This window comes from Cryptotermes secundus, unplaced genomic scaffold (assembly GCF_002891405.2).
Source record: "Cryptotermes secundus unplaced genomic scaffold, Csec_1.0 scaffold200, whole genome shotgun sequence".
Taxonomy (NCBI): Eukaryota; Metazoa; Arthropoda; class Insecta; order Blattodea; family Kalotermitidae; genus Cryptotermes; species Cryptotermes secundus.
Window position 1 is genome coordinate 1,029,177 of NW_019727788.1, and position 20,702 is coordinate 1,049,878.

A 20,702-nucleotide genomic window follows, 5' to 3' on the forward strand; every position below is an offset into this window, starting at 1 on the left:
ACCGCAGATTTCTGTATTTGTCCTGCTGAGAAACCTTCGGAACACGTAGACGTTGTAAGAAGTTCCAGGTATAAAGCAAACACACGGGCTCTTCAGATGACTTGGCGCTTTGTCTAATTCCGTGAAATGTACTTCTGATAGTGAAATTGAATTTTCATGCGTGTTGTTCGTTGCAGGTTTAAATTGGTTTATCTTTCAGGCAGAAGCAAGTGAAGGGAGATGCAGAGATATGTTTGCTCTCCAATTGTTGCAAGCCATGACGTGGCCATGTTTTTGTTGGCAGTATTGACCTACCGCGGTGCGATGCTTTTATCTTGTTTGCTTATATAATACACTTCTTTTTTGTCTGCATTCAACCGGATGTCTTTACCGCGTCTTGATGACGTGAACGATTTAGGTAAGAGTCCAGTTCTTAATTCAAAAACTGAAATATTACATCAGTGTAGAATATAACACTGTTCTGTATGTGACTCTTTGCTTGAATTTTTTTAACCCTTAGTGGGCAGTGGTAATTATGTATACCACCCGGTATACCGTTAAATGACTGGACATCTTGGCCCAGAGAGAGTATTTGCTGGTTTCGTGTGGTTGTGTAAGCATGATCCGGAATTTTTCCCAACGTCATGAACTTCATTTAAGTATGTGGTTTGTTTTCGTGGAGTCGGGAACCAAAGCTTTTAATATTACGAGTATTTAGTTCAGCTTCGCCCTTTAAAGTATGAAGGGATGTTCTTTTATAGGGCGAGTATTACTGTCCCCACTGTAGCCTATTATTAACTTGCGAATCGAACGAAATTCTGCATGGGGAAATTTCAATTGATAAACACCTTGACACATAACTTACTTACTTACTTATTCATGGAGCTGAGCCCTTCTTGAGGAGCCGCCAATTCTGCAGCTACTCAAGAATTTCCCAGCATTTTATGGAACCCGAAGGTTCATCACCGCGTTCACAAGAGCCCTCCACTGGTCCCTATCCTGAGCCAGATTTATCCAATCCATACAATCGCATCCTATCTGTCTAAGATCCATTCTAATATTGTCCACCCACCCACGCCTTGGTCTTTCACACTTATGTATGAAAAAATCTGTACATAATTCTTGATTTTCATTCCCCTTTCCATAGAAAAATGTACGTGTATGTTCGCCTGCTGGTACGATGCCATCTCCATCCCATCTGACCTCCTGTACTCCCGCTAAAACATAACTTAAATATCTTAAAAAAATATATTGTAGCGTTAAGTTGTCTGTGAATAATTTATTACTCATTTAAGTCACCACGGTTTATGTGTATACAACAGGTTTCGGCCTATTCGGCCATAATTTGGGTTCCACATAACTACCCTCCCAGACACGACACCTCCCAAACAATGTCAGTCCACAAGAATATGCAGGATCACGAAAGGCAAAACAACGCATACCTGTTGATCGTAGTGGAACACTTAATCTGTATACTACCACGGGGTTATACACGAGGAGATCAACCTCAACAACAGTATTCGCAACACGACTGCAACATAATCTAGATAAACACAAATTATAAAGCAACAGTTTTACATTTGTTGTAATATTTTAGTATAATTCTGTATAAGAGACATTGACACATATCACTGTACGATTACTCCCAGATGTAAACAGTGGCAAATGTAGGGAGAGAATAGCAGGATAACAAACGTGAATCTGTTACTGAATGGGGCAAATCCCCTGTAGCAATGACTGTTCCTTAGGTAACGTCGGTGGTGTTGGTGGTCTATGGATAAGACACTGGCCTAGTGTGGAGGAGTTCCGAGGTTAGGAACCAACGAAAGTTTTTTAGGCCGCGCCATAGCTCAAGCGGTTAGTCGCTGGCTTTCCACCGCGGCGGCCCAGGTTCAATCCCTGGGCTGGTCAAATGGGATTTGTGGTGGACAAAGTGGCGCTGGGGCAGGTTTTCTCCGAGTACTTCGGTTTCCCCTGCCAATCTTCATTCCACCAATTGCTCCACAATCACCCTCGCCTATCATCTGGGGCTGGTACAATAGGCCAGAAGTGGCCGCAGTAGAAGGGACTTAGTCCCACCCCACTAGCAATAAAAAAAAACGTAACGTCGTCTTTCCAATTTCTCGCAAATGATATAATGTTTCGCTAAGAAGAGGTTTGTGTTAGTATTTAAATTTTCAGCACTCGTGCGTAACAAACCTCCTACCTTGACTTATCTGCTTGTATGCTCGTATTTGTGTTACAGCATTGCTGATAAGACCCTCTACACTCGCCTATGTCTGCGCTAACTAGTTGCTGCCTTGAAGTACACAGAGACTACTGTTGTGCCGTGCAGAACTCGAATTTTCGTAACACGGATACGTTAATACGCAGAATTGTATTACTGCAAATTCTGACATTGTTAGCGAGTTGCTTGTACAGTAACATTTATGGTATTATAATTTTAATTTATGAAAATGGGTTCACAGGTGTTATTCGTTTGCTTTTCCTTCGTTTCAGGACAGTGACGAACACTAGCTGTAAAGTGTATAGTGAGGGGTAACAACTGTCTGAAAGTTTGCATGTTCTGTGCAACACCGTAGCACTTCGGAGTCTCGCGTTCAGCCCAGATTCGTGGCCATGAAAGTGGCACTGGCGAAGGCATTTCTTCTAGTTTCAGTTGTCCTTGGCTCAATAGCATTCCATTTTTGCTTTATACACGTCCATCGCCGCCCCTTGAACTGTGCAGGAGCCCAGAAGAAGCCCCCATTGTCTCATCCTCGGTCTTTAAGTTGGCTGCTTCGTCTCTGGCCGCTGCTCATAGACTGAGGAAGTTAGGTTTTTAAGAATTTTTTCGTGAATTTGTTTGGCTGTTGTTAATGTATTATTAAATACTTAACTTTGTCAGTTCTCGTGGTTGATTTCTGACAATTATAGGCCTAAGTGAAGGATTTTTAAAATTGTACTTGTAGCAGAGCCGGTCACGGTAGCCGAGCGGTCTAAGGCGTGCACTGTCTTCGCTCGCTCGGAAGCCGGGATCGTGGGTTCGAATCCCACTCAGGGTATGGATGTTTGTGTGCGTTTTTCTGTGTTTGTGTACAGGTAAAGGCCTTGCGACGAGCTGATCACCCGCCCAAGGAGTCCTACTGACTATGTATAGGATCAAGAAGCGGAAAAAGCTGCCAGGATCCAACAAAGGGCTGTACAGCCATTGATGAACGAAAATGAATGAGATCTCCTAGTAGGCAACGTGCGGTGACTTGTGTACCATGGCGATGATACGTGCATGCATTATGATCTGTAACGTAAATCTTCCATCGACTTGTACGGTGTATCACAAGGAGAGCGTACAGCACGTTCATATGTTACATAATTTCATCACAGCTTGCGTTATATTATCGCCTGAATTTATGATGTAAAATAAATAACATTTATAATTTATTATTCGTACTGCGCCTTAACATCTCTTTAACGGATAATGGTTCAGTAACCTGTCAGTCGTTTTGAGATCTCTAGTATTGTGGTTTCATCATGGCTTCTAAGATTTCCCAGAAAAATTAACACTTCTTCAGCTGTTCAAAGAGTCACTGATGTAATGGAATACAGAAGGCCGTTCTAACCAAAGTCAGTTCAGTCTAGTTCATATTATCACAACTTATTTCCTTTCTATTGCCCTACTATCAACTTATAATTGTATGTACCTTGGACTTACAAGGAACCACTTATCCTGATGTTTCCCTAACCGTTACTTCAAGTCTTTGCATTCCAAATATTTTCTTCGACATACTGATTTGAAATGCCGTCAACAAATGCTCTTTCTCGGAAGGAGCGACCAGATTACGTAACAGATAAAATTATACCTTTATTTTTGTGTTTACATTTTTAGTATTTGGACAGGATATTAAGGACACGGGGACAGGAATATGCACCAGATTCTCGGTAAGGACTCAGTTCCATGGAATTAGGGTATAGAATTGACGAAACGGAGGAGGATTATGAAGACCGTCTGGGCACGTGCAGTTCAGGAGTCATTGCAGATTTTGTCTCCGCGTGACCTCGACACTGAATCATTCTACACTGAACGCAAATTAACAGCACAAGCTGTCGTCACGTCATTAATAAACATAATTAAGTAAGCCAGTGCAAGTGCTAATGTTGCAATGTAACAAAACTTCCTGTCGCTGTTATCATTTGCTGCAGAATGATAAAATTGTTCTTGAGATTAATGTTGATTAGTAGCTTAATAGATCAGTACTTAACTAGAATCAACCTAAACCTAATTAAGATTAATTCTTGGTTTGAGATTTTCATTTCACGGCGGCGATAATTTTAATTCAGGATATAAACTACTTTTATTTGAATATAAGCTTGAACTTGTAAACAGTACGATAAAATTCGTATATCCCCACACAGTCTGCTTTTACCGGTTCTCACGTTCTCTTCGTTTGCAAATTTCTTATATTTTTTCTTCTGCCCTGAAGATGGAGGCGATACGTTCCTCCGAAACGTCGGTTAACACCACATATACACGGTGCCAAATCCCAGAAGACTGCTTTCTTCATAGTCACCGCCGTGAAAGCCTCAAATCTTACATAGTACGATAAAATATTGACATAGGGATGTAAATGAATGTGTAATATTACATTTTAATTTCTTACACCCTCGCCAGTATGATTTATATAGAAGGCCATGCATTGAAATGTCTCATTAAATGCAGGCGCGCATCTGCCTGTAATTGTTCTGGTAACTGCCATTTTCGTTTGCTAAAGATCGCTGATATCTTTAGGTTTAGTTGTATTTACCATTTCCCACAGCCAAAATACGCCGGCGGCGGCTATTTCCGTGGATTTCCATGTGTTAATGAGAAAGGAATAGAAACATTGTGGTACTATGTTGGCGTAATGTAGCGGACAGTCACTGTGATGAAAATATCCGCAGTGGCGGATGTGAAGTAACAGTGTACTAGCACTGAAAGTGACTTTCCCGCGTATGTATTTAGCATGCAAAGAATAACACTGACCAGGCGGAAATATATTAATTAAAATGTTACATTAAATATTCTTTTGTATTCCGGAAAAGTGTTTCATGTTTTTAATAATCCTGTCGAATGTTAAGATAGTGTGAACGATGTATTAGGAAGATTGTGTCAAGAAACGAACATGATCTGTTTAAGGAAGACCACGAAAAAAACTCACGATAGCCATTCTTCGGGACAGGCACCGAATTCGAACCTCGGATCTCCTGAAAATGCATTAAGGAATAAAAAATAAAAACAAAGTAATGATAGAGGATTACAGTTCCGGGTCCTTATAAACAGGAGTCTGCAGAGGAACCCAGGGCACACATGCGCATGAGCGAAACATGGGTTTCAGCTTTCCGTCCCTCGTTGTGGTCAACAGGTGGAGAGTTGTGCTCTCTTCACGCTTCTGGTACATAATTAAAAACAAGTTTTCCGTGTATCTTACTGTGCTTGCATCTCAGTATCTTTGTCACTTTTGAATATGGTAGGTTACACAAAAAAAGATTGACACAGATGTAATTTTGTATTGAATGACGTCGCCTGCGTTCGTTTATTTCACATCGCCTTATACATAATTCTACAGACACAAACCCCAGCTGTTCTTTTATTGCTTAAGTAAATTATACAAGAATTTGAAGAAAGAAGTCTTCTGGGATGTGGCACCGTGTAGATGTGGTCTTAACCGACATTTCGGAGGAACGTATCGCCTCCATCTTCAGGGTAGAAGGAAAAATAAGAAAAGCCGCAAGCGACGAGACCGTGAGAACCGGTTCAAGCAGACCCTGAAGATGGAGGCGATACGTTCCTTCGAAACGTCGGTTAACACCACGTCTACACTGTGCCACAACCCAGAAGACTGCTTTCTTCATAGTGAACGCCGTGAAAACCTCAAATCTTACATACAATAATTTGTCTGAAAAGCTTACTAATCCGCGGTCACAGTTATATAACACTTCTTCACCTCACACCGGTTCTTTCAGCATTTCCACTACTGTCTTGACTTCCATCTTTGGCACGAACTAAGCAGAGGTGATGTGGGGCATGCGATTGGAGGTGTTTTCAAAAACAAACTTTCAGAGAGAATACTTTGACTAAATAGAGTTGTAAGTAACAGGGTGCTGCAAACGGTTATGCAAGGTAATGATGTCATTATAACTTTAATCTCTAATTAATTTGATTGAAGTAATGAAATGAGCCGGTCACGGTAGTCGCGTGGTCTAAGGCATGAAATGTCTTCGTCTGTTCAAACACTAGGATCGTGGTTTCGAATCCCACTTGACGCATGGATGTCTGTGTTCATTTATTCTGTGTTTGTGTTGTCTTGTGTTACGGAACTGGACAAGATGCCTGTGCCCTGAATGGGCTGGAAGAGCGATTGGAAAAAAAAAATGAAGACTGGGACATGAATCTCGCATGAGGAAGATGAGAAATGCATATTGGTTGGAAAGGCAGAAGGTCACTTAACACTTGGCCTATCTAGGTGACAGATGTCAGTAACTGCATAAATATTAAAGCCAAAGAATACGTGAATGCGGGCTAAACTCGGGTTGCTCAGAATTAGTCAAGTGGAGGCCTACTGTGAACATTGAAAGAACCTTCAGGTTTAATAAAAGGGGAATAATTCCTTGAGCAGCTGAGAGACTGTCAGCTTCGCAAGAAGGGATGGTGCACGAGGAGACCTTATCATCACAGACGGCGGAAATGTAACGCGAGGAGTACATAACTGTTATACACATGGACCTGTTCGCTTTAAATTTCCCAAAGGAAGGCTTTACAACTTTGTGACGGAAAGGTGTATTTCCGTTGTATAAAAGAAGAAACATTACTAACAGCTCCCGAGCTGCAGAAGAATTCATTTTCAGATGTTCTCAAAGTAGAACCGTCTTCGTCACCGGGTCTGACCGAGGGCCACAGTAACACACGTTTATATTGCAGTTCATTCTCAAGAACTTTGAAAGTCAAACCATGGTGTCTCATTCCCAAGTATTTTCCATTGGAAAGTCAGCAACGAATTTGTACATGACGGGGTGGAACGCGTGGCTTAGTGGCGAGTCCCATTGTCCTTTCTGTCTGTTCTTTCTTTTTGGGCTGTGAAGAGTGTGATTTCACAGATAATTTTATCCTATCCCTGGAGTTGAATGCCATAATGAAACGGTTATAGTCGCTTGGTAAATGGTGAAGGTAAATTTGTCCCTGTGATTAACTAACTAAGCACTACGCCATGAAGGCGTGTGGGTGAGTGGATACATAGATTGACATTTTCTTTACCTCGGTACTGGTTTTAGGTGAGTGGTCAGTTTCACGTCCTGGCCGTTTTACCCAAGGGGAAAGAGCCCCCCCCCCCGACACCCATTGAATAGGAAGCTGGATGGGCCCCGGAGCCGGTCTGGACGACGTGGAGTCTACCTGTCCGTAGCCAGCCGGTATACCCACTACGCTAGTCCGGCTCCCCTATGTTCGCTTGGTGATAAATTGGGGCCGCGCGAATTCATCTCATTTGATTTTGTGAGTCGCTGTCATTATCAGGACTGGTTAAATAATGTGTTCTTGCTTACGTTATAATACTGGTGTTAAGTTTAGTAACCGTAAATAAATTTGAGATAATGGGATATAATAAGTTATAATTTTCGTTGACTTTTAATTGTTGCTCCCCTATACACGATTCTGCCGAAAGTAGTGGAGTTTTGCGTGTCGTCCCATGGGGTCTCTCCTTCTCCTACATATCCGTCATCTTGTTTAAATGAAGCGAATAGTCGCTTTTACTCTTCCACTTAATGCAGTGCACACGAAGCGGGTCTTTATTTCACCGAGAACTTTCTCGTCTTGTTTCCGGGGAGAATGTGGAAGTGGAGCTGTTGTGAAGCAGACGGTGAGGTTTCTGATGTTCTGTACACAATAAGCATGTACTTGTAAATGAGAACCCATACGGAAACGGTGAACTTACGGGGTTGAGCGTATTTGACGAACAAAGCGTTACAGAATGTTAGCACATACAGGTGATTGTTGGCAGGACAGTGTTAATGATAAACCTTCTTCTTTCCTCAACATCACTACATCTCACTGTCGTGAATGGCAGGATATATATTTGTTCTTAAACGGTGGTGCAGGGGGAGAAGGAAGAGTTGGCATGTACCATGTAATCAGTTTTATCACCTCATGTCACCAGTCAAAAGGGAAGTTTGCCGCCGGGGTTTTCACAGTAAATAGTGACAGTTTCCCTAGACACCACTAAGCTGTATATCTTTATAGCTCAGACATGTGTTTCCTGTGAGGTAAGAACTAAATTTTTATGTTAAAGTAAAAAGATAAAGTCGTCCCTATGCTTTATTAGTTAAGCACATGCCGTGAAGACATATTGGGGAAGTGGTGGTATAGCTCCACCATTCTTGACCTCGGCAATGGATGGAGGTGAATGGTTAGCTTCACGCCCCTGCCGCTTTACCCCCGGTGAAAGAGCCCCCCGATGTCCATTGTCTAGGAGGCTGGGTGGGCCCAAGAGCCGGTCTGGATGCTGTGGAGAAGGGAAGAGTCTTTCACTGCCTGGTAATTACTCAATTCATTCTTTAAAGCGTTTATTACGTTAGGATGAACATGGTTATTGGACATCGACTCTTCGTATGGATCAGAGTCAGAGTACATCCCCATTTTACGCCTTCCAGATAAACCGAAGGATTATCAATTTGATCATAAGAGCCCCCCCCCCCAAAACGAAGGCCATGATCGAAATATTTTTCATCTACCCATGCATATTCCGGGGTAGCAGCCCGAACTAGATCATGCTGCTTCCTGCCACATCATTCCCTGATCATCCTACCGTTCAGCACTGTAACGTCTGAGCTACTTAATGAATTGTAAACAATAAGATGAATACGGGCGTTCCTGTGATCCATTTGTTGAGCCAGATGAATCGAATTCACACCCTCACACCCTGGTATCGTTTGGATACAGTTTAGTACAGTATTACCGTCCCATCTACTCATATGCCTTCAGGCTACTGCTTTGTGTTATCTCTTTGGCTGAAATTACAACAGTTTCGCTTTGCCCGTAATTGCTCCTAATGATAAGGCCAACCAGTATAATTATATTCGGAAATGAACCTGGTCACGCATGCAGTGAAGCGTCAGGCACGTACGTGTGGTGGATCCACTGGATTCCTTCGGAAGTTTCACGTATTCTATACTTCTAATTTCTTCCTTCTTTTACTTTTTGAAATATTCGCTAAAGATATTCAGCCTAGAATTGTGTCAGCTTTCGTTACAAGGCCATTGTATTCATGTTGATTTGAATATGAAGACGCCCTAAGCGGTGTGCATCTACTTCTGTGAAATATTTATTATACGCAAGATTTGAGGCTTTCACGGCGGTGACTATGAAGAAAGCAGTTTTCTGGGATTTGGCACCGTGTATATGTGGTGTTAACCGACGTTTCGGAGGAACGTATCGCCTCCNCTCGAATGAAATTGTACATCAAAGGAACGTGAGAAATAGCTCGTTACTTCTCAAAAGTATCAATCGTATGAGCTACAGTTTACAGGTTTTACAAAATATAAAAACGAATGTTGCTAAAGTAAAGGAAAGCCTGTATTAACAGTCACTATATACAGACATACATTCTTACGTACTTGAGTAAATAATGTTTACCTGTTTGCATTTAGTGTTGGCCTATGTGCAAAGCATGTTTACATACGCAAACTCCATGGAACAAAGTTCTTGTAGATAAACTGATAACCATTGATCTTTCATGGCTAGTTTCGGAGTATAAAGATGTAAATGGTTTTATTTTGCCTCTTCAATCTTTATCGTAATTAATTTCTTCCAGCGGATTAAATAGGAAAGGGTTATTATTATGGCGCATTTATCTTAGTCTTTAGGTTAGTGCCGAATATGGGCCACTCCATCCTCGTTAGGAACGTCGCAATTTATCTCGAAGCTTCATAACCTTCGGGTTTTTTGCACAGCCGTTAAATAAGATCAGTCTACATATCACGACGTCAGGTTTAGTCTACAGGTCAGCATCTTGTACTTCTATTGTGGCCTGAGGTCGCTGCAAGCACAAGTTTTCCATGCCTCGTCATATTTGTGTGGACCTCGGCTTTATAACGGCTCAAGTTTTTATTCTGCGTGTAAATATTGGAAATTGTTTTGAGACGATCTGTGCTTATTCGGCACTTTGATACAGAAAACTCTTTTGCCTACTACTTTTTCTACTATTTGAGAAAATAAGTCTGTTGGCATTTATTCATATTGAAATTTTAAGTACGAACTCTTGAGTTTAAGTGGACGTCGTCATAAATATTTTGCAAGTAATATAGTGTGTTGCCGGTCACGGTAACCGAGCGGTCTAAGGCATGCACTGTCTTCGCTCGGAAGCCGGGATCATCGGTTCGAATCCCACTCAGGGCATGGATGTTTAGTTTGTGTGTGTGCGTTTTTCTGTGTTTGTGTACGGGTAGAGGCCTTAAGACGAGCTGATCACCCGCCCAAGGAGTCCTACCGAATGTGTAAGATCTAGAAAAAACCGAAGTGAACGGAGAAGTTCATGGAGGTAGGCCTAGGCCCACTGGGGCTGTAGTGCCAAGAAAAAAAAATATAGTGTGTTAAGAACGAGGATCGGTTCATTTATGAAGCAGCTACTTTTTCAGCCCAGGTAGCCATACAGGAATGATTTAGGTATTTAGAGGAAATTATTCATTTTGGAAAATTCGTGGTACCTGGAAGTTATGAACCCAGAAGGTACTCAGTGACTGTCACTTTTAACAGTTTCTGTAATTACAATTTCCACTTTGGGCGCAACATAGTCTTTCTGTCTCAGAGAAGCACATGTAAAGACGTGTATTTCTGTTTTTCTTTTCGACATTAAAAGCGATTTCTTTTGTTTAGTGTTGGTGCGTGCTGGAACAGAGGCAAGGCGGCGTCTGTGTATGTGCGCATAGTTGTCGTGTGAGATGTTTACATACCTTAATTCAGCTTTATAGTACATTCAAGGTGACGTGGCCTGTGAAACAGAAACCTGCCGCAAGATACGTGACTTTGGGAAACATACGTGACACGTACTCAATAGGAAGCACAGCGTCATATAAATGATGACAAAGAAAACTCATTCCAGTTCCCAGCATTTCATGTGTGGATGAGTTCATCGTAGATTGTAAGGTAACAGCCAATGCTGTGTTTGTTCGCCATTAAGCACGAAGTCATGAAGACTTGTAGGGAATGGAGGTATAGCTCCACGCGCTTTTAATCTCAATTGTAGTTGGAGGTGAATAGTTAGCTTCAGGCCTAGCGGCCTCCGTAGTCTAGAGGTAACGTTCCCACCTCATGACTCGTGGTACGCGGGTTCAAATACCCGGCGGAGGTCGTCGAATTTTTAAAGGGCGGAAAAATTCAGGGAACAAGTCCTCCGGGATGGACTTTAAGCTGTGTGTCCGTGTCGTAACTTTACGGCCCGTAAAAGAACCTCATAGCCCCAAAGGGGATCACTGAGCCAAATTCCAGGACGTTTCCCGCCCAACAATAGTCTCTAATGCCTCTGATAGATGGGAGAAGCATTATAGACACCGCTAAGCAAGTGGCCGAACTCGCTTGCTCGGCGGGACTGATGGTACGCACCATTTATCGGTAGGGTAAAGAGACTGGTAGAATATCATAGAGGGAAGCACAATAGATCAAACTGGTCGCGGTGCATGGGGAAACCCACCCTCTCTAAATAACTAACTAACTAGCTTCAGACCTGAGTCGCTGTGCCCCAAGGGAATTAGCCACTCGTACCCATTGTATAGGAGGCTGGGCGGGCTTCAGAAGTAGTCTCAACTCTGCGGAGAAGAAAGAAATATCTTTTGCCTTGGCCAGGAATCGAAGTCCAATTCATTGGTCTTGCAAACCATAGTCTAGCTATTGTAGCTGTAACTTTATATATTAACTGTGTGCAAAGTAACGTCATAATCAAGCCGCGCCATAGCTCAAGCGGTTAGTCGCTGGCTTCCCACCGCGGCGGTCCGGGTTCGATCCCGGGTCTGATGAAGTGGGATTTGTGATGGACAAAGTGGCGCTAGGGCAGGTTTTCTCCGAATACTTAGGTTTTCCCTGCCAATCTTCATTACACCAATTGCTCCACAATCACTCTCACCTATCATCTCGGGCTGGTACAATAGGCCAGAAGTGGCGGCAGTACAAGGGACTTAGTCCCACCCCACTAGCAATAAGAAACCCAAAAAAGTCATAATCAGCAAGCAGGAAGTTGCACTAACTGAGATCTGAAACATTTGCCATGATGTAGAGCGAACAAAGTTGACGAATGAAGCTGCAGAGGTGAGTTTTATTTATTATTCTTAGTGGGGTGAGACTGAGTCCACTTGGTACTACGGCCACTACTGGCCCATTTTACCAGCCCAAGATGATAGATGATGGTTATTGTGGAGCAATTGGTGGAATGAAAATTGGCATGGGAAACCGAAGTACTCGGAGAAAACTTGCCCCGGCGCCAAGTTGTCCACCACGAATCCCATATGACCAGACCCACGCTTGAACCCGTGCCGCCGCGGTGGGAAGCCAGCAACCAGCCGCCTCAGCTATGGTGCGGCCTTGTTCAGATTAACTTTATCCTTACTTAACATTTCCTCTAAGTTAGGACTCCCAAGTGGTCCTTTCCTTTGAGGATTTTAATACCGTCTATGCATTTCAAGAAGAGATACAGTGCTGTTGTCTTACGTAGTGACGCATGTTTCAGATATAGAGGAAAGTGTACATGCTTGTATTTTCGCAGACAAGTACAGTTTTTAGTGACTTTACATAGCGAAGTTCTGTACTTGCCTGTCACCCAAATCTTGCCGCATGTAGGCTTATATTCGACACAGAAGCATTCGCAATGTATTTCATGCAGGATTATGGAAAGGTAGTTCTGATAGAACTAGTGACCAGAGGAGTATGTTGTTTGGCTGCATGTGAGAACTTGTCACTCAGTGACTGGTAAACGTTAAGAGTGTAATAAGTAACATTATGTGTTTCGACGCGATAAAAATGCATTACGAGATCATTATCTGACGGTAGTGTATTTGATTGATGTAGGTGGTCAGGGATAAGACTTCCATCGAAGTTATACCCGTCAGTACGGACATGCCACCTGAACTTATATTGATTTAACGATATCAATTTTTTTTAAGAACCACGTATCAGCATGTCTACTGTGGATGTTAGGGTGTGGTTCATATTGATTAAGTGTGGTCTCGTTATCTTTCTCAGAGGACCCACAAAGAAATGGAGCGGTTTCCAACACTTACACCTGTCAGTCAGTTTTGTATTCCCCCGAAGTTATTATCACGTGTCACAGTGATTATAAGACGCGAGTTGGGATTGGTGATTGGATTTACTGTATACTTAAAAAGTTAAAACCTAAAGCTGTCGCTGTAACAGGCCGTGAAGGCCCATAGGGTCGTGAGACGTTGAGAGTCCCACATTTTCTAGACAGTCGGCTCAAAGATGGCGGTAAGGTTGTCAGCCTTACGCGCCGTCCGCGCTTTACTTCCCAGAAAAATTATTTAATTAATTCCTGGTACTCATTTCTGTTAGAGGCTGAGTCGATCCCAGGGATACTTACGGGTCATAACTACAATTAATTATTACAGCATTGCTGCTCTACACAGTGTACAGTCACTCCACACTGATATCTTCAGTCTATCTGCACTAGTCTTCACGGATTTATAATACGGAAACAGTCTCACCGAATCACACATTCCAAAAATTACACATAAATAAAGCCTTCTTTCTAATCACACGTTGAGTCTTCGCAGGCTGACTTCTAGTTCTTCAACTACGATCTTCCCGTGGCTGTCTCCCTGCTTGCTTGTTCGTGTGCTTCTTCTACTATTGTCCGTAACTTGTTAACAGCTTTACTTATATAGCCGAGGAACGGACATGGACTTATAGCAAACATAAATAGTGTGATCGCCATCCATCCAGCCTATTGGCGCGTCTATCGGATCTACAGAAAATACATGTCACATGATAACTCTCCACTGTTGTGTCGTCACCGCGGACACGGAAAATACAGCTTCCTCTATTGTTGCATAACCTAACAACGGACTGTTTACCAAGAATCTGACTTCGCGGGAACTTGTTTACGAATACGTTGCCTAGCATTTGGTGTACAAGTAAAGTTATGAAGCAATTGCGAAATCGTAATTTTTGGTTTGGTAATAACATTAACAAAATAGCTAGCATAATCAACAGATAAGAGAGATTTCGCATGTCTTTCGTAATTGGCTAACAAAAGAGCGGACGGACAGATACAGAAACCGTAATTTGAAGTGAAGTAAATGTGTTCTATGAAATCGAATTCTTTCTCAGTCGTGTTAACTTTCGGACAAGTTGGCTACAAGGACGAAAAGAATCTGTCATAACAGACGTCTGGATATGACGCCGTCAACTGAGCCGTGCGCTGGCGATGCGGACTCGCCGAAGGTTAACACCCCCAACACGTGCGTCTCTTATCATCATTACTGGTGACCGCGCAGCAGCTTTACAGTTGCCTATTAAACAGAATGTGATTAAAATGAGAAAGTTGGTGATAAAGTACGTACACCGTTGCTCAGCATATGCAAGCAGACTATTACTTCGCCGTTCGCATAGGGACCATAAATTTCCAAGCAGTTTCTGACGCAGTCGGATGACATCGTTCGACATAGAAGACGGGTTCACAGTTTTTAATGGAAATATTAAAGGACCTGACGAATATATAGTGGCGTGCCCCCATGTAGGTCGTTTAAGTACAAAACAAGCATTTCAATAGAAATTTTTATTGGGAGGTTCGCTCAGAACAATCTCGGAGATCGCGTCGTGATGGTTTGACGAGTTGTTGGGAGGTAAGGCTTCGTGCGCTACGTGTTTAACGAGTGGTCCTTTAAAGCACACGTATACGTGTATATACCACCCTCATTGTATGATTCTCACAGTTAACAATTATACAACATTACTCGGATGGTATTTATGTTCGAGAGGTAACGTGTTTGTTTAGATGGACTTCACGCTTTAAAGAATTAATAAAAAGAAAAGATAAACGCTATCCCTGTAAGAGGCCGTGAAGGCCCATGGGGTTGTTAGACGTCTCCAGAAAGTCGCCTTACAGATGGCGGTAAGGCTATGAGCCTTACGCCCCGGCCGCCCTCTACACCCCGGAAAGATTCCTGGTACTCATTTCTGTTAGAGGTTGAGTCGACCCCAGCGCTATAGTGTGGCTTGAAGGATTAGGTCAATTGAAAAATCCACCTTATCAGGAATTGAACCCGGACCTTCCGACTGGTAGCATAGTACCTCAACCAACTACGCTACCGCGTGCCCGTCATACGATAAACCGTGATATTATACTTTGCCGGTCACGGTAGCCGAGCGGTATAAGGCATGCACTGTCTCCGCTCACTCGGAAGCCGAGATCTGGGTTCGAATCCCACTCAGGGAATGGTTGTTGAATGTTTGTATATGTATGTGCATTTTTCTGTGTTTATGTACAGGTAGAGACCTTGCGACGAACTGATTACCCGCGCAAGGAGCCTTACCACATGTTTAAGATCTAGTAAACCGAAGTGATACGGAGAGTTTCATGGAGGTAGACCAAGGCCCTAATTGGGGCTGTAGCGCCAAAGGAAAAAAAATCAACTTTCGGTTGAAAATAGGGATTAAATCCTAACTAAACCGGGCAATAAGATGTTCCACAAGTACTGAATGTTAATTCCCATGAAGCTGTGCAGAATTCGAGGCAGTGTTTCAGACGAAAATGCTTTTCAGGGATAAAGATGTACACCTCCGTATAACAGAGGACACTGATATTTATATTTATAGCTTTATTTACTAAATAAATAAATAAATTTAAAAAAGGAAAGTAATTAGAATATTGTGAAATGCAAGCCTTTTTGGAAAATAATTGTAATTAAGAGCTGCATGGCCTCATTAAACCCAGTTTAAGAAAGAACACAACCACACACATACAATCGTTTAAACGTTTCTGTTGACTTGTAGGCTTGTTTTAATGTTGGCAGTTTGATTGTTCACTCAAATAACCAGAGCCAATACATGCCTTCACCACAGCGAGACTTGTGTATAAGGGCACCTATTTTTACAGGCAAATAGACAAGAAATCAGGCTGCGATAAGCATGGCCCTGGTGACAAATTAATGATTTCCATGTTGTAACAGACTAATTTTGCTGGAATATGAAGACTTGGGAGAGATGTCCAAGTAAATTTACGGATGTTACGATGTGGGAACATTGTACTTTTGACAGTAAGATTTTCTGATGTGGCAAAGTTTACAACTCTAACTCCATTATCATTACTAATTTCATGCAAACTCTCATTCCCAATTGTTGGTTTGAAAATGTCTTCCCTCCATACTTTGGCATTGAAATCTCCTGACAAATTTTTCATAAGGTACTTCGGGAATTTATCAAATACATGTTCTAGTTCTTCATAGAATCTGCCCTTTATGTCATCAATTTTATCTTCTGTTTGGGCGTGTACATTCATAACAATTATATCACACCAGCGACCTGTTAGTATTATATATTATCCTATCACTAACGAACTCTACCCTCTTAACTGCTGATACGATTCTCTTATGTACGAAAAAACCTGTACCTAATTCATGATTTTCATTCCCCTTTCCATAGAAAAATGTAGTCTCCTGCTGGTGCGATGCCACTTGCATCTCATCTGACCTCCTGTACTTCCGCTAAATCTAACTCATATTTTAAGATTTCTTCTGCCACTGCCCTGAGCGAACCTGCCCTGTACAAACTTCGGACATTCCAAGTGCCAAATCTCAAATCCATTTTCTTTAGCTTAGGTCGTTTATCCAAGGAATCCGTCCAGGTCCTAGGCTTTGTGTTCATTTTCGTAACATAATTAATTTTTACAGTGAGGAGTCTTTAGCCTCACGCCAAAACCCAAGTTGGAGGACCACCCCTTGTCGGCTGTCTGCTACTTCTTATTCAGTATATTCGCAGCTTCCCTCCATACCGAGAGGGCGTCTCCATCCGCAACCTGAAGACGCGCCATGCCGTGGTGACAAGAGACCCACCTAACATGGCATAATAACTATGCATTCAGAAAATATGAGATCAACACGAGTGTGAAAATACAATTTTGAATTAAAGGAAACACCTAGGCCCTTAATACTGCTGGTGCGTATAATGGCAGCATTGAAAACCCGATATTTTAACTCAGAACATTTTTCTTCCTGGAGTACGACCGAACTCGCGTTTAGCAGTATTAAGCCTCGTGGAGTTAGAAACGCACCGGTTACTCACGGAATTGATGTCAGATTGGAATGAGAGTCAATGTGGAGAGTCAATGACGTGGATAATTCTGAGATCAGCAGCAGAAACTAAAAATTTACAATGATTAATAGAGTTACATAGGTCATTAATGAGTTCGTTGAAAAGAAACGGCCCCAGAACAGAGCCATGCCACACACCGGGAGTGAACTTGAAACGGTTAGGTGAGAGTACAAGAAACGCGAACCCGAGATTCTGTGTAGATTAAGCAACTGCGAAACCAGCTAACACAAACATCAGAGAATCAAAAGGAACTTAACTTACGGAAGAGCAGGTTTTGAGGGACGAAGACAAAAGCATTTCAAACATCAAAATACACAGTATCAGCTTGACGCTGACCGCGAACAACAGAAGTCATAAGTCAAGAAACGTTACCAAATTAGTAACTGTAAATTTAGATTTTGTGAAGCCGTGTTGGTTGGGATTAAATTGAACGTACTGCAAAATATCGTTAATAATAATTGTAATATTAATATTAATAATAATAATAATAATAACAATAATAATGACAGTAGGCCTCCGCGACTTGTTACAGGACAGCTCTACTTTTTTAGGTGCCAGTATTTAGATTTCACAGCAATCATTGTGGGGGTGTATCTGTATTTTATAAGCTTGTTCGCAAAATAAAACTGTTCAAGATAACTCAGTTTAAATCAAATTTTAAGCTTGTTTCACCTCCCGTTTTCTCCTAGCTTTGTATTGGTAACATTTTGCATAATGTTTCAAGTTTGTCTGCCAGCTCTCCGTAGCTTTGCCACCGAAGGAAGAGCCTTAATGGCGGTAATTATACGTAACTAACTAATTAACCCCATGGAGCAAAGTCTTTCTTGAGTGAACTATCTATTTATGAAGCTCCCCACTTTTTATGGAACATGAAAGTTCATTGCGTGTTCGTAAAGGTTCACAGGTTTCCTTCCTGAGCCAGATTAACCCAGAACCAACCTGTTTAATAATAGTAGAGTATAATAGTGGGAGCCGGTCACGGTAGCCGAGCGGTCTAAGGCATGCACTGTCTTCGCTCGCTCGGAAGCCGGGATCGTGGGTTCGAATCCCACTCAGGGCATGGATGTTTGTGTGCGTTTTTCTGTGTTTGTATACAGGTAGAGGCCTTGCGACGAGCTGATCACTCGCCCAAGGAGTCCTACCGAATGTGTAAGATCGAGAAAAACCGAAGTGAACGGAGTTCATGGAGGTGGGCCTAGGCCCACTGGGGTTGTAGTGCCAGGGGGAAAAAATTGTGGTAGTTGCAGCAGCAGCAGCATTTATTTACTTGCATACTTACTTAACCGCCTAAAGGCCAATTGAAAAGTAATCACGAGTATAAGAAGGAAACAAAAGAAAACCGATAAACAAGGACAAAACAAGGCAACTTCAGCATTTAGACGATAATAAAATTTCAGTTAATGCAATCATGCTAAACGTTCTGCGATATACACTTGCATGTGCTCATGTTGAATATAATTAATATTTTAAATATTAAGAAAGCGCTACTAAAACATGATTAACAGAAAGTAGAGTAAGTCGAACCTCTGGTTATAAAATGAACTAAATAATTCCTAGTACTTTAAACTTGTCAGTTACGTATAAAATGCCGTAATGTTCCATTAGATTCCTGTTAACATGGCTGGAATGCGAAAATTTTTGTTTCAAACTAGAATGAGAACCAGTAGATTGACTTCCAGGAACTATTTAAATAAGGTCCTACTGTTCAGACTGTACGAATTAGTACTTCAGTTTTGTTGAATAAGGTAAAGAGACTGTATATAAAAAATTCGAAATCACCGTTTCGAGTGACAGCTGACACTACAAAAACGTAGATTCATCGTTCACATATAACGTAACATAATGGATGCTTGTTATTTAATATTCTTTGAACCGAGGGCCAACAAAACTAAATCAAACTTGTAATTACAGCTTAGTCTGAAACACGGTGAAGAAACGAAGACTGAGGCAGATGAAAGCATGCCACTGTTTGCGGAAGTGAGCCGTCTTCCGGTGCTGTTAGAATCAGAGTGTCTGTTTTGTGAGAGAGCAATGGTCGTGCTGTCTGGAATCAATCCGCACAGGGTTTCTGGTTCCGTCCTTTGTTACCAAGGGAGTGTATGATTTCAAGATGAGCAAGCAACCAGCAGTGACTGGCCACAGGAGGAGAAAAGAATTCCCGAGGTTAATGACATTCAGAAACTAAATAAAAACTCGATCGTGTGGTATTCTAGTGCCCCTGCTGGCAGTAATTGTAGAAGCCGTTTTTATGAGCGATCTTGCAATAAAGTGGTATTAAAGTATGTATCCCGTAAATTTGAAATGACCTGTATACGAGGTAGAGAGACTTTGACCTTATGATCTTCAAGCTGTAATATCAGAAGAAAACCGCAAGGAACAATAAAGTTAAAAAGTGCTACAAGATTCATTACTATTCCACGTCATATTCAATGGGTCTTTTGTGGCTAAGTGCGGTTTGTTAAGAAGGGAGCCTCACTTAAGGTGCCCGAGCACAAAGCATAATTCAGAAACCTTGTGTTGCTGTTAAAAGTTGCGTAACCTCTGTACACGAAAATTCGCTTTATTCAAATAGTGCAAACGGCAAGCCCCTTAAAGTAAGCATTCAGTTGAAATAAGTCAAGTGAACATGTCTATATCTATCCTTAAGGGGGTTTAAAGACACATTTGCTTCATCAGCAAGAGAGTGTTATAACGTACGAGGAACGTAAGGACATCATCAGAGAAGATTTGTGAGATCTTCACCCATCCTGAGGGGTCCCCCTGCGAACCTCATCTGGAGGCGGTATGGCGGACTGTCTTCACCTCCCCGCAGAACGGAGGCGGGGGACACGGTGAGCCCCATGGGGCAGAAGCAGAGCATGTGCCCCATTAACGGCTTCCGCCATTATAAGAGTAAGTATACTGCCTGTTGGTTTGTGGTGAAAGCTATCCCTGTAACAAGTCTTGATGGCCTGTAGGATTGTGAGAGGTCGAGTCTCCTACATCTTCTAGACCAGCGTTGGCCAACCTAATACATCTCGAGGGCCAAATTTAGTTTATAGAACACCATCAGGGGCCAGATACAGTGTTTCTTTCAGAAGAGTGGTCGGGGAGTATTGCCCCCCAAACTGAATCAGTCACAACCCGTGTAAAAACAAGTGCATTTAAACCTATGTATTTAAATTTTACGTTGCACCAATAATATTAAGCCGATATTGAAAATTTCATAAATCGATTTTATTGCCTTCTATCACTTCTAGCCCCAGAACATTTTTTCTTAAAGAAACACTGGCCAGATCATGCCTTATGTTTAGTTTTATATATGCCGGGGAAAAATGCAATTATAATTTAAGAAAGAAAAATAAAATGCCTTGAAATTTGCAATTACTTACCATAAAACAGCACAAATTCCTCTTTCAGCAGG

At 42.0% G+C, this 20,702-nt stretch overlaps 1 protein-coding gene across 5 annotated transcripts in view; it reads left to right on the plus strand.

Moving 5' to 3' along the window:
• The window catches only part of LOC111864950 (dual 3',5'-cyclic-AMP and -GMP phosphodiesterase 11), a 657,492-nt gene that overhangs the window by 470,145 nt on the left and 166,645 nt on the right, over positions 1–20,702 (plus strand). For 2 of the 5 annotated variants that reach the window (XM_023852597.2, XM_023852592.2), the window contains exon 2: positions 19,211–20,191. The exons of the other annotated variants lie outside the window; for them this stretch is intronic. In XM_023852597.2, coding sequence (XP_023708365.1) covers positions 20,140–20,191 — 52 coding nt within the window. In that variant the 5' untranslated portion in view covers positions 19,211–20,139. The remainder of the gene's footprint in view (positions 1–19,210; positions 20,192–20,702) is intronic. 5 annotated transcript variants of the gene reach the window in all.